Source organism: Crocodylus siamensis, chromosome 4 (assembly GCF_052110815.1).
Source record: "Crocodylus siamensis isolate JL-2025a chromosome 4, ASM5211081v1, whole genome shotgun sequence".
In the NCBI taxonomy this organism is placed as follows: Eukaryota; Metazoa; Chordata; order Crocodylia; family Crocodylidae; genus Crocodylus; species Crocodylus siamensis.
Window position 1 is genome coordinate 85013429 of NC_143398.1, and position 14518 is coordinate 85027946.

At 40.0% G+C, this 14518-nt stretch overlaps 1 protein-coding gene across 2 annotated transcripts in view; it reads right to left on the reverse strand.

Annotated features, from left to right (window-relative positions):
• Positions 1-14518, reverse strand: part of EEA1 (early endosome antigen 1) — a 114582-nt gene that overhangs the window by 61615 nt on the left and 38449 nt on the right. For both annotated transcript variants that reach the window (XM_090042682.1, XM_090042681.1), the window contains 5 exons: positions 14087-14123; positions 13098-13211; positions 12892-13013; positions 11203-11358; positions 295-411 (listed from right to left, as the gene is read on the reverse strand). In XM_090042682.1, coding sequence (XP_089898808.1) covers positions 295-411; positions 11203-11358; positions 12892-13013; positions 13098-13211; positions 14087-14123 — 546 coding nt within the window. The remainder of the gene's footprint in view (positions 1-294; positions 412-11202; positions 11359-12891; positions 13014-13097; positions 13212-14086; positions 14124-14518) is intronic.

Consider the following 14518-nt stretch of genomic DNA (forward strand, 5'->3'; position numbering starts at 1 on the left):
TTTAATTACAATTTTTAAGCTTGGATTCATATTTTGGGGCATGATTAATGACTTCTGAATACTTTGATGGCCAATACCGTATAAATATATTATGTCGTATTAATACAAGCTGAAAGTATTAACACAACTGAATTTATACTGTACTTGTAATAGACCCAAGGAAAGCTTAGGTTTTAAACTTAAAACAAAAAACCTTCAAACATGCTGTGGATTATTAGTACTCCCTTCACTGTAACAAGTTGTTCTATTTCTGCATACATGTAGAATATACAGATACAGTAATAAAATTCTCACCTGTTTTTTCTGTTCTAGTTCATTAACCGAGCTTTGTAGTTTTTGTAGTTCCTGCACGTACACAGCAACCTCCTGAGGACCTTTGGCAAGCTCAGCTCTCAACTGATTTATGGTGGCCTAAACCAAAAACAAAAGACAAGTTAACAAATAGAGACAGGACATCCAAGGGCAAAATATAAACCAAACTGCAAAGTAAGTTAGTCTCTCTTATATAAAAGTTACAGGGTAAGCTTTGGCCCCAATCACCAAGCATTAATAGATGGAGATCTAACCAAGACCCCTTCATGTTTTTACCCCTCCAGAAAATTATGTTTACCAAATACAGTGCAAAAGGCAAAAAGCCTGAGATTGGACAGATTCCAAATAATCTGCATAGAGACCTTAACGTTTCTTGCAGCTCTGGCTTTGGGTTGGAGTCCATCAGGCTCTATTGGAGCAACACAGTCCTGCAATAGTAAGGTACCATGCTAAGGTACTAAAGGGTACTTGAGATGACTGGATTCCAACACCAGCTTGCCCACAGCCTTCCTACATAGGATCACAGAAAAGCAGGGCTGGAGGGGGCCTAAAAAGGTCATCTAGTCAAGCTTTCTGTCCAAGATAGCTGACATGGTTTAGTTGGGGATGATTCTAAGTGCCTGTCCAACCTGCTCTTGAAAACTTCCAGGGATGGAGATTCCACAATGTCTCTGGGTAACCTGTTCCAGTGCTTGACTACCCTCATAATCAGAAAGTTCCTCAGAAACTTAAAACTTCCCCTGCTGCAGCTTGAGGCCATTGTGTCTAATCCAGTCCCCTATGGCCACAGAGAACAGCCCATCGCCAGCCTCTCTGTAATCACTCTTCAGGTATTTGAAGACCATTATCAAATCCCCCCGTGTTCCCCCTCAGTGTTCTCTTCTCCAGGCTAAATAACACCCTAGCTCTTTCAGCCTTTCCTCTTAAGTATAGCCTTATAGGCACTTAAGCATTTTTGCTGTTCAGAACTGGAGTCTTTCCAGATAATTCAAATCCTTCTTGAAGTGTGAGATGCAAAACTGGACACACTACTCCAGCAGAGGTCTCACCAATGCCTGACCTTTAGAAAGTTACTTCACTTATTCTGTGCCTTAGTTTTCCATTTGTAAACTGAAAACAAATGTTCTCTAACCTTACAGAAGTGCCATGAGAATAAATAACAATTTTGGGTTGTTCACAGACAGTGATGAAGGCATATAATATTTTTGGGCTAAGGACAGAAGTTACATATAAACTGGTTTAAACCTATAACAGAACAGAAGTTCAGTGCACATAAACCATTTTCAAAATGGCCAAAACTAGTTTAAGATGAACCTGACTTACTCTAGTATCAGATTTAACTAATTTACATCAACCTGGTTTATGGAACTTCTGTCCCAGACCCCCTCCTGGTTCAAGTTAACTCACAGTCCCCCAGCATCCCAGGACGCTTTGCAGCCTTGGGTTAGGCTGGGCTGTCTGCTCCAGTGGAGCAGGTTTGGCCCTGCCCCTCTGCTCCCCAGCCAGAGCAAAGGGGTGGGGGTAGGGCTAGGAAACCCAGCTGGGGACCACAGCCTAGTCTGCCTGCCCCTGCCAGGCTTTTCCCCACCTGAGCAGAGGGAGTGGGGGTATGGTCAAATGTCAGGCAGGCCAGCAGGCTAAGGCAGACGGGAGGAAGTGAGGTTTAAAATCTCCTTCACAGCCCACAGGGAAAGGGCTATTCTTGTTCAAACTTTGATGAATTCAATGCCATTACCTTTTTCCCCAACCACTCCCTCGTCAGCCTGGCAGGGGCTGCCCCCCTCACCTTGACAGACCCAGCCTGGAGTACCTTGCAGGCCAGGTTTAAGCCCCTCCCCCAACAAGGTAGATCAGCCTGGAAGCAGATAAAAGCCTGGCTGGAGCAACTCTCCCCACCCCCTTCTTTCTCCCCCCACCCTCCGGCAGACCCTCAGTGTGCTAGGCCTGGGCTGGGGCCTGGCCACACCCCCTCCAGTCAAGCAGGGAGCGGGGAAAGCCTTGGAGCTTCAGTCCCTTCCCTTTGCCAGTGGCTGACAGGCTAGATAGATCTAGCATTCCTGGCTTTTGGCCTGAGCCACTGCAGCAATGTGGTTGCATTTCCTGAATCAAAAGTGAATGTCTGTACACTTGCTTTTCAATTTAATCTATGCAGTTTAAACTAATCTGCAAAGACTGAATCAATTCGGCTTCTGGCTTTTTGACTGTCTGTACCTATCCCTGGAGAAACCATCCACTGCTATCCCTCCAGGGACAAATACTCAATACAGTAACCTAAGGTGGAAAGACCATAGCGGCACCCTTTGGCAGCAACTTGGAAGTGATACAGAAAAATAACAGCTGCCGCCGCAACTGCATAACCATATTGGTAGCACCAGCAGCTGGAAGTTACCGCTGTCTCCACACATTACCATTGGCCTGGACGCCAAACTGCCCTGTCATGCCTCTGACTCAATATATGCCTGGTCACTACTCCTCCCTAGCAAAGACCCCAGGACTTTAATGCAAGTGGGGAAAAATGGATGTGGTAGGACAGTTATACACAAGTATAGAAAGCTTCTCCATACACAGATGTAGGAATTAAGATCTGATCTTTAAACTGGAAGACAAAGTACCTACTTTTAATAAAATATGAATAAATATTGGGTTCCCTAGTTAAATTTTTATTTAATGAATCTCAACATCTCATTTGGCTGCTACTAATTCTTTTCTTTAATGTTTCTGCAAAGACATTTTTCAGCAGTTTTCTTTATTAAAGATGCATAACAAAAATAAAATGCACTTTGTGCATAAACAGCATCGTTTCTTATAGCTGATTTCCATTTCCCAAACTGCATGAAGCCATAAGATTTCTGTGGAAGGTATGAAAAAATAAACATTGATCACAAGCTCATGTGTTAATATAAATTGCATCCCCCTCCTAAAAAGGATCATGCGTCTTTCAGAAGTTTTACACAGAGTAATGTATAAGATACCAGATAAATGTAAACAGCTAATAAGCAGAGACAAATTACTCACTCTGTCTTGCTCATAAAAAGAAGAGCAGAAAGAATAGATAAGCACATTTGGTATATGAATATATGTTGCTATTAACTCTTACTTTTTTGTTTATTTGTTTAAATAAAAGGCATGCATACTGTTTTTGTTGCCAACTTGTCGATTAAAAACACCCTGAGCATCCCACTGTACAGATAAACAGCTTTGTGAGAAAATTTATGGAATCCTATAGGTATTCTGCAAAACAGGTAGTGATGCGTAAGACATACAGAAGTTTGGCAAATTTCTGCGAGTCAGAGACTGTTGGAGCCATTTTCACTAGGAACAATAAAAATATATAGGAAACAGTTTCTGTAAGATCGAACTGTCGTTAAAAATAAAAACTCACATTGCATTACTAAACAGGCAACAAATAGATGACAAATCATTTGTATCTGCTGGCTGATGCATTTGCAATGAATAATGGACAAACAGAAATATATCAGTTGAACAGGAACTTGAAATTCTCTTCAAAGAACAAAATTACAATGCAATGATTAAAAGCTTTTTAAAAAAAAAAAAAGTTACCTCAAATTTAAGCGTCTCCATAAGAAAGCAGAAAGATAAAATAAAAATGATGGATGAAAGGTGGAAAACAAGCAGTGATACAAGCCATATATTTACAAATCCACACAATCTGCAATAAAACATCCCCCTTAAAGGGCATTCAGTTTTAAGAAAGAACCCTACAAGACAAAGGAACATTATATGTATAGAATTAAATACACTACTCAGGACAAAACAATTCAAAATCTATGCTTATGACAGGCAGGTGATTTAAAGACACATTTAAAGATAACGGAAGTCAATTCCAAACCTACAATATCCATATACACTTAAACTAACTACAGCAAAATAATGCACAGGGTACAGAGGATAGCACTGCATATGAAATTAAGTACTTCTTTCCACTGATTTTAGTAAAGGCTTTTGGATCATTTTTGTGGTTTAGGGGCACTTTTACACGTGCTCCGATGCGTTCTGATTAGAATACGTCAGAGCAGACTCAGTGAATCACGTCTGCTGGAGCACTCTAATCGGAATAGTTCAGCATGCTGCAGCGTCTCATGTATTCAGTCCCCATGTTTCAAAATGGCAGTGAGGGTGCTTTAACTAAAGCTTGTCAAACAAGCTTTAGTTAAAAGCACCCCTGCTGCCATTTTGAAATGTGGGGACTCTGAATACATGAGACGCTGCAGACGTTTTAGAGCAGCTCCTGCAAGCTGCTCCAATTAAAATGCCCCCTCGCACCCCACCCTGGAGCACGTGTACAGACACGCTAGGTTACCACACACACAAGGTTCACTAGTCAGAAATCAAACATGGGATGAATACTTGTATCACTCATCATATTCGTACTAACATGAAACTCCCTCAAGTTTCACTTTGTATTAAGAAAATAAAATAGTGGATGCACCAAAGAGCCAATTATATAGCTAGAATATGGCTTCAAAAATCCCACTTCCCACCCCCATCAATCTTTTCAAGACATTAACACCATTTTTAAAATCTGTTGTTCGAGTTTAAAGAGGTTAAACTACTAATCTCATTCCGCACAGTACTCCTTACTATTAATCTTCAGCAATGAAGGCTAAAGAAAAAATCCCAAGGATAAGATGACGTAGCCAACATTTAAGGAAAACATCAAGTATGGAAAAAATAAATTCTTTCACTTAACTTCATTTCTCAGTAAAGGACAAACATCCATTTACAAACAGATTTGTCTCTCAAACTCCTTTGATTCAAGCTGTTTCTTTTTTTAAAAAATTACTGGGGGAGGAGGGGGAAATTAATCAATCCTAACAGGGTAAGATATTATTTCACGATCTAACAAAGGCAAAGGCCACATAGTCTAGTCTATTTTTACACACTCAGCTCAGCCCCAGAGCTGATTGAGAACAAGGCTGAGGCCTAGAAAAGCTTGCATTACCAGCCCTATAGACAGGCATGATGTAGATGAACAGATTCAAATTTCTAGCAGTCTCAAATCAAACACTTTTCACAAGTGTATTAAAAAAACCCAACTAAGAAAAAAACACCCATAAATTTAAGCATTATGAATTTAGGTTGTTATTCATTTTTAAAGTTTGGCAGATCTAGCACTGCTTGCCTTAAATAGCAAAGTTTTATTCTTAATATAGTTCACTTGCATTTATTATTTTCACACATATGTTAAGAGTTTGATGCAGAGAAGATAGCAACATTTTAAATAAATGTAAAATCAGCGATACTTACCCTAACATTTAAATTCTACTAACTGGCAAATCAAATAGTGCCTATTCTAATTTTTCAGGCAGGTGACCTAAGTATAAGCATTGTTCTGCACAATTTCTAATCCCTTCACATGCATGATATTCTTGATATATGCATCAAATCGATCTGCACCAATGCAACACCCTTCTCCCCCCATGTCTCCCACTATACCCAACACAAATGAACAGCAATATACACTTTAGTTTTCATAAAGGGCAAACAACATGAAACAGCTCTGTATCAGCTAGCTTGTACATTGTTGCCTACAAAAACTCTGATCAGTTAGTCTCTAAAGTGCCACTCTGACCAACCTATTAATTCTGCTAATATTTAAATCTACCCAAAGTAAACAAGGCTAATTCATACTCTGATAGAAATAGGTCTTGCAGGATTATGGATTTCAGTTCTGGTAGATCTTTATATATCACTTCACTTTCAGTTGGCACTTAATGATTATCTTTGAAACCATAAAACTAGAGCTGGCATTTTGAAATACAACTTCTAATCCTAAAGCATCAACACGAGCAAATTCATAACAAAAGCACAATTCTTCAGCAATTTGTGTCACCACACAACCACATTACTTAGGTCACTAACTGCAATATTCTTTTCTTCATGGATATTTGCATTAATGTGCGAAAGCTGCATCTAAACATGAATACATCAACTTGAACCAGATAGTACTGGACTCACTGTACTACTATTACAACTCATACCACTTCACACATGCTTCAGAGTTGGCACAGGACAAAGAAAGAGAATATAGCCAGGAACTGAGCAGTTCAAAAAGCAGTTAAAAAAATAACTGCTTTTCTGCCTTGTATAACTCTACAGCTCTGGAGGACAGACCTAGAATGTGTCATTCTAAAATTCAGGGAAGGCAATAATACTGAGGTGCCAATCATCTGTACAGCTACCGAACTGTTTAGGACAAAGTAAATTAAGGGGCAAATGGATCCTTGAAAACCTTGGTCTTCCCTTCAAGAAAGTTTAGGGGCCTCTCATTAATCCTATTCTCCCATGCCTATGACTTATTCTGAAAAAAAAAAATGGCTGCCATTCTGTTTTATTGGTGCATACAAATGAGTTTGAAAGAGGGATAGTTATACCCTTACAAGACATAGCTATACTGGGAAACATTTTAGCATAGGCAGTTATAATCACCCAAAAGGATCTCAGCTGCTACAGCTATTCCAACAGCCTCCACATGGAGATGTGGTATAGCATTCTTCTGCTGGTACAGTTTAAGCCAGATCTCCAAACGGAATACACTATACTGGAAAAGGACTATTTGGTAGCATAATGGTATCAAAATACCAGCTTCTTCTTGAGTTACCTGGAGGAAGAATTTTTAGCAAGTGGCACCACCAAACCTGCACTATACCTGAGCTGCATAGAGATATTTCATCTGGACTGAACACCTAGACTCATTTCTTGATTTCTAGCAGATTCAACAACTACCACCCTTCAATCAAATTTTCTCTGGCATACTCCCACACCAACATCAACTTTCTGGACACCGCAACCTGCATCTGGAGTGGTACTCTACAAACCACCATATATAGCAAACCTATGGACCACCACATTTCTGCCCACAAAATCAGCCAACCCACTCACACCAAGAAAGCTGTACCTCCCCAGACACCACTGCATTTGCTCTGAGAAGAACACTCATTACACCCACTTCACCAACCTGAAAAACATTTTTACCCAGAATCATAGAATCACAGAAAATTAGGGCAGGAAGGGACCTCAAGGGGTTATCTAGTCCAACTCCCTGCTCAAAGCAGGACCAGCCCCAACTAGATCATCCCAGCCAAATCTTTGTCTAACTGAGTCTTAAAAACTTCCAAGGATGGGGATTCTACCACCTCTCTGGGTAACACGTTCCAGTGTTTTACTACCCTCCTAGTGAGAATTTTTTTCCTAATATCTAACCTACAATTCCCTTGTTGCAACTTGAGACCATTGCTCCTTGTTCTGTCATCTGCCAGCACTGAAAACAGTCCAGCTCCATTCTCTTTTGAACCCCACTTTAGGTAGTTGAAGACTGCTATCAAATCTCCCTGCAGTCTTCTCTTCTCTAAACTAAGCTCAGATTCTCTCCACCTCTCCTCACAAGTCATGTGCCACAGCCCCCTGACCATTTTTGTTCCCCTCTGCTGGGCTCTCTCCAATTTGTCCACATCCTTTCTGTGGTGGGGAGCCCAAAACTGGACACGGTACTCCAGATGGGGCCTCACCAGTGCTGAACAGAGGGAAAGAATCATTTCCCTCAAGCTGCTGGCAACACGCCTGCCAATGCAGTCCAGTATGCCATTAGCCTTGTTTGCAACAAGGGCACACTGTTGGCTCATATTCACCTTATTGTCCACTGTAACCTCCACATCCTTTTCTAAAGAGCTACTGCCCAGCCAGTCAGCTCCTAGCCTGTACTGATGAATGGGATTATTCCATCCTAAATGCAGGACTTTGCACTTGTCCTTGTTGAACTTCATAATTTCTTTTGGCCCAATCCTCAAATTTGTCTAAGTCACTCTGAATCCCAGCCCTACCCTCCAGCATATCTACTAGCTACTATCCCAGCTTGGTGTCAACTCCCAACTTGCTGAGGGTGCACTCTGTGCCATCTTCCAGGTTGTTGATAAAGACACTGAACAAAACTGACCCCAGGACCAACCCCTGAGGCTCTCCACTTGATACCAGCTGCCAACTAGACATCAAGCCCTTGATTTGAGCCTGAAGCTCCTGCCAGTTCTCTGTCCACTTTCCAGTCCATTCATCCAGCCCACTTCCTTCACTTGTCTGTGAGAATGTTGTGGGAGACTGTATCAAAAACCTCGCTAAACTCGAAGTACACCACATCCACCAGTCTCCCTGCATCCACAGAACTAGTCATCTCATCATAAAAGGCAATCAGGTTGGTCAGGCATGACTAGTCATTGGTAAATCCATGCTGATTGTTCCTAATCACCTTCTTCTCCTCCAAGTGCTTAGAAATGGATTCCTTGAGGATCTGCTGTCCCAGCAGATATCAGGGTGATTGAAGTCCCCTATGAGAACCAGGGCTTGTGACTGGGAAACCTCCACTAGCTGTTTAAAGAAAGCCTCATCCACCACTTCCTACTGGTCTGGTGGTCTATAGCAGACACCCACTACAACATCACCCTTGTTGCTCTCCCCTCTAACCTTAACCCAGAGACATTCAATAGGCCCATCTCCAGTTTCATACTGGAACTATAAGCAATCATATGGCTCTTTTACATAAAGTGCAAACCCTCCTCCTCTTCTCCCCTGCCCGCCCTTCCTGAACAGTTTGTACCCATCCATGACAGTACTCCAGTCACATTAGCTATCTCACCAAGTAGCTGGTATTTCAATCACATCATAGTTCCTTGATTGTGCAAGAACTTCCGATTGTGCAAGAACTTTCAATTCTTCCTGCTTGTTGCCCAGGCTCCGTGCATTTGTGTACAGGCAGTCCTCCAACTTACAACACAATTGAAAACCTGAAAACCATGTTGTAAGTTGAAAAGTTGCAATTTAGAACCAATTTCCTCATAAGAAACAATGTTTTAAATGGGGGATTGGTTCCTGAACCAAGATCCGATACCCTATTTTCACCAAAAAACACCCCAGAATTTTGTGCTCAATCAATTATAGATGAGCAATATAGCTACATTAATGCCTTTATATTGTAAATAGCAATCATATTGATTTGGAAGGACTTCTTTGAGGCAACTTTGCTGGACTTTTTGAAGGGTTCTTGGCTGGAGTCTTCTCAGGAGTCTCGGCTCCAAGTTTTTCTGGAGACTTGTCAGTTTTCCTAAAGAAAGTGTCCAAAGACGTTTGGACAGATGTTCTCCAAGGGGATGAGCGATGCGGCGAACTTGTCACATCAGATCAAGCATTGTAAAGTCAAAACTGATGTCATAAAGTTGAAACAGGGTGTCAATTTATAAACGCTGTAAGTGGAGGACTGCCTGTACAGGCACCTGAGGTAACTAGTCAACTGCCCTGATTTCTTAGGAAGTATGAGAACACCTCCCCAGAAATGACACTCCAGCAGAGAAACATATCACATCTTTGAAAAAGTAATGTGAATGCCTAGCAATAACCTACTGTAATACAAAAATAACACCCTCATAAATTGCACTATGTTGGTTGGTATATACCATCCCACACTAAAACCCATAACAAGGATCAAACAATTGCAACATACAATTAAAAAAGATAGGACCTTGAGGGAAAGATTCCCTGCTCCCAGTCTTCAAGCATCCTCCTGGTCCTGCTCACTAACAAATGCAATCTCCCTCCAGTCAGGAGACTCCAAATGGGACACAACTCTGCCTTAGAACTAAATGCAAACCCTGTGAACACTTCTCCAGAGCCACAACAATTAACATGGATCCTACATGTGTAGTATGTCACCAGATGGCCTCAGGGAAACTAAGTAGGTGGAACTATGCACCAGAATGAATTCTCACGAAATACACAGATAGGACAGAGACGCATGAAGACCAGCAGGAGCACATTTTTCACAGAACACATTTACCCGTTCTGATCTCACAATGCTTGTGCTCAAAAAAGATTCACAAAATACCACCAAGGTTGGCCTGGGAACAGAAATTCATAACCCTGCTGTTATGAATCCATAACCCAACATAAAAAAAAAAAAAAAAATGGACTTCATCCGAACAATGTCTTTATGGATCATTATAACCGAGCAAATACTGCCAAGTAAAAACTCAAGTCTTGAATGGCCTCCCTCTGTCACTAACTAGATTTCCTATCTATTGATCTTTTCTTCTTATAAGGAATCCTTTTAACATTGTTTCACTCCTAGTTCACAGCCCTCCTCCATTCCTCCAAGGAGACTGCATTTGCATAGACTCTTCTTTCCGACACTCAGTCAGCCTGCATCTGCCTATTTCTTAGACCTGAGGAAGGGCACTTGATGCCTCAAAACTTGTCCAACGGCTCTCCAAGCTATACAGCTTTTCCAATAAAAAGCTAGCACAAATAATTCTTGCCTCTTGGACATTCCCTAAATTGCTACATTTAAATCATTCTCTATGTTGTACCAAATGATTCATTTTCAGTTTTAATTAACACTAAAAAAATTAAATATAACAACATTCTTTTCTTTAAAAAACAAAAAAAAACAAAAAAAAAAGTGTCAACTTTGCAGTTAACAACCAAAACAACAACAACTAAAAACTTATTCTTGCCTGCATACTACAAAAAAGTTCTGAAAATAACTGTTCTTTTCAAGTCATAAATATATCACTCTCATTCTCTCTCTCTGGAAAGGATGTAATGCATACCAACATGAGAACTTGCTTCTCCTTCACTGAATATTTTTATAAAAATATCGTTTTCTATCGCAAAGCTCTACTTTTCGTATAAAGAAAGATTAGTTGTTAGGATAAATACTGCTGATGTAATTATGCATTCAACACTAATGTAATGAAGAAACTCCCTACTGGGTTATTTAGAAAATCAACATTCTATTCATTATGATGGATTAACATTAGTCATTTTCATATGACCACTGTGGCAAAGCTAAGGCTCACATAAAGCCTTTTTATATGATTTCATTACCTCTGAGTTAATATATTCTGCCTGCAACTGCTTGCACTCATCTTTCAGTTTTTCAGATTCTCTCTCACGTTCCAAAGTCATCTTGTCCATCAGCGTCTGAACTTGAACCAGCTCCTTCTTTAGAACAGCTACATCCTCTTGACCAGGCCTTTGCAGCTAAATAGTGACACAATGTGTAATTGTAATAAGGAAATCTGATAACAACAGAAGTGTTGACAATTTGGTTTCATGCCCTGTAAAGACTTCCACATTCATTTCACAAGGTTTCTTATTGGAAAAAATTGCAAAAGGAAAAGTTTTTCACAAAACGAGAGATTAAAAAAAGATAAATGTAGACATTTGCTATCCATACTGTGGGACAATGCAAAACTTCAATCAGGAGCTAGATCCCATATACATTTGATGATGTTCAAAATATACACTATAACCTGGTATGGCTTCCAAACTAAAAAGATAACAGAACAAGAGGAGGGATGGAGGAAGAAATTAACAAAGTGATCAGGGAAGCAATAACTGACTGACAGACAGATCAGTTCCAAAAGGTGGGTTGGTTACTCCATATGTTATAAAAAGGCTCTGCTAGCGGGGCTCTTATGAGGAGCAGATACAACATTTAACACTGACGTGGGAAGAGAAAAGGAACTGCTCATGTCAGAGAAGCAAAAAGCATAAGAATGAGGAAAAAGGTAAAGAGAGAAGGAGGAAGGGAGAGAAGATCATGAGAAGTACAATGAGCAGGGAGAGCAAAACTGGGCAGCTGGAAGGTTGTAGTAGTAGGATAAAATGGAGTCAGACAAAAACAGGCCAACCACTAGTAGAATACAGCAGTGTGTGGAGTGGGGGGAGGACTGAAGGTGGGAGGAGAAAGCAAGGGAAGGAAGGAGAGGAGTGAAAGAAACAGGAGATGGAGGATCCAGAACATGAGTGTCAGGGTGCATTAAAGGAAGATGACAGAAGGATGGAAGGGCCACCACCTAAAAAGTTTTGCTGCACCCTATATAAAAGGCAGGTTTCCAGATCTCTGGCCAGGTTCCTCAAATTGTGATCATGAAAAAGACTGCTAGGGAAAACTAATCTTTGAATAGTGTACCTCTACAGAGCCACAATGTGTCTTGGTGTGACAAAGTCAAGTGCCAAATAATCAGTAGCACAAATAAGGCACTGACAGCTGTCAGCATTGTAATCACCACCATTGCCCTTGTAAGCAGGTCTTATGAATTAGATTGCCTGGTGGCAGCAAGAGTGAAACACGTTACCTTTTTCCTCTTAATCTAGATAACCCTTGAAGTTAGCAGTGGCACTCTCCAGGAGTGAAGGTTGCCTAGTTAGGCCTAAACAGGCAGGTACAAATATTAATACATAATGACATTCCTGAAAAAGGAAGCTACTCAGAAACCTTAAAATAATGTACTAGATAGTTAGCATGTTTTAACATATTTTGTGCAGTATAATGCAAGCTGTTTAATATTTAGGGTAGGCATAATTTGCACCTCTGCAATGAGAAGTTACTGGAAATTTAGGACATGAAACAGGTATTTTCTGAATGCTTTCTTCTGCAAAGAGCTCCAAATTCAATGGCGACAGTCTGTTTTAAAAATGCATTTGGAATGAGCAAACAATTGAAATCCATCCCCCCCTTTATTTTGGGAATGTCAGGATAAGTTAAATAACTATCATGATATAAATTACCAGCTCTGTCTTCAGGTCCTCTATTACAGTTCTCTCTCTCTGCAATTCTTGTGTCAAATTCATCACTTTCTGCTCAGCACCTTCTCGAAGACTCATTTCTTCATCATACTTGGCCTTAAGATCTAGTTAAGAGGGATGTTAGGCAGAAGATAATTTATTCAAGGTTCAAGACAAAAGGAGAATGGGATTGCATGGTATATACCTACCCACAATTTCAGTAGCCAGTTGAGCTGCTTTCTGTTCAAACAGGTCTTTCATTTGCTTAATATTAAAATTTTCTAATTGGATCTCTTCTAGTTGCCGTTCTAATGATTCAAGTTCTATAAGAAGAAGAGTCTTATGCTAATTTTCCCAAAATAAATTAGAGTAAGGTTATACAGACAGTTACATTGATAAAAAAGCACTGAAAATGAATAATCAACCTAAGCTCACTTAACTTTCAATTCGCTGCATTAAGACTATTCACATGCTAGAGTTTTTTGCTGAAGCCAATCAGAACACTCAGTACTTTACATGACAAAGCACATATTCTGACCAATGGAAAAAGACAGTATATCCAGCTTGAGTACTTTTGTATGCTGCTGATTTTTCAGCCCTGCGATGCTATTAGAAGTCATATAATAGAGATCAGCAGGAGACAGTGCGCACACATAAGAAAGTTATTATTCTTGAGTGCCCCATACAAATATCACATGGAAGAAAAATTATAAGTATGCAGGATTTTTTTAAACAAAAAAAGCACTCTCTTTGGCAGAAAGTAGGAAAGAAAGACACTAAACAGAACAAGCACTGACAACTGATATAATAAGCATCAGTAATTTGTCTCCACGCCCCCTCTGGGGCACATGTCTTTTATTAGCTGTTTGGATGACTGAAACTGTTGAAGGCATGATCAAAACCATGATTAGAAGTCCTTCCACAGTCACAGACATCTTCCTCAGAAAAAAAAACAAGGAATGATTCAATGAAGCAAAATATCTCCTCTAACATTCTTATGTACCATGAATGGCAGAGGTCACCTTTATAAATGCACAGGAATATATTTATACAAAAAGACAATTTTACATAATTGCAGCATTTAGCCTTAAAGTCAAGTAAAGACTATTCATCATTTCGCCAGAAAATACAATGAACTTGCTCCCACAATTTTCAGAGCAAAGTAGAAAGTACAGTATTAAAATGTGGGTTTTTTTACCTGTAGATGCAGGTGTCAAACCATCAGGCTTAGACTCCTTAAAAAATAAATAAAAGTAAAAAAAGAAAAAAAGAATAAATGCATTACCAGGCAATCAAGACAACAAACAATTCTAAGGACAGTTCCTGTGGCATCTGAAAATGAGTGTCATACTTGGAAACTTTAAAAACGGTACTGAAATAGATGTGCAGGCTTTGCTGCTGTGAAGCAATTTGTGTACTTGATTAAGCATCTCTCTGAAGGGAGTTACCCCTGAAGAACAGAAAAGGTCAACATAATGTTCCATCCCCTCGTACTGCTAAGCCATCACACTCTCAAACTAGAAAGGGTGCAATAGTAACAAATCTCCCTTTACCGTGAATCTGTCTGTGCAAATATTATGCACGCTAATACAGAGAATAAAAAACAAAGGGATTTTTTTCACCCAAGAAA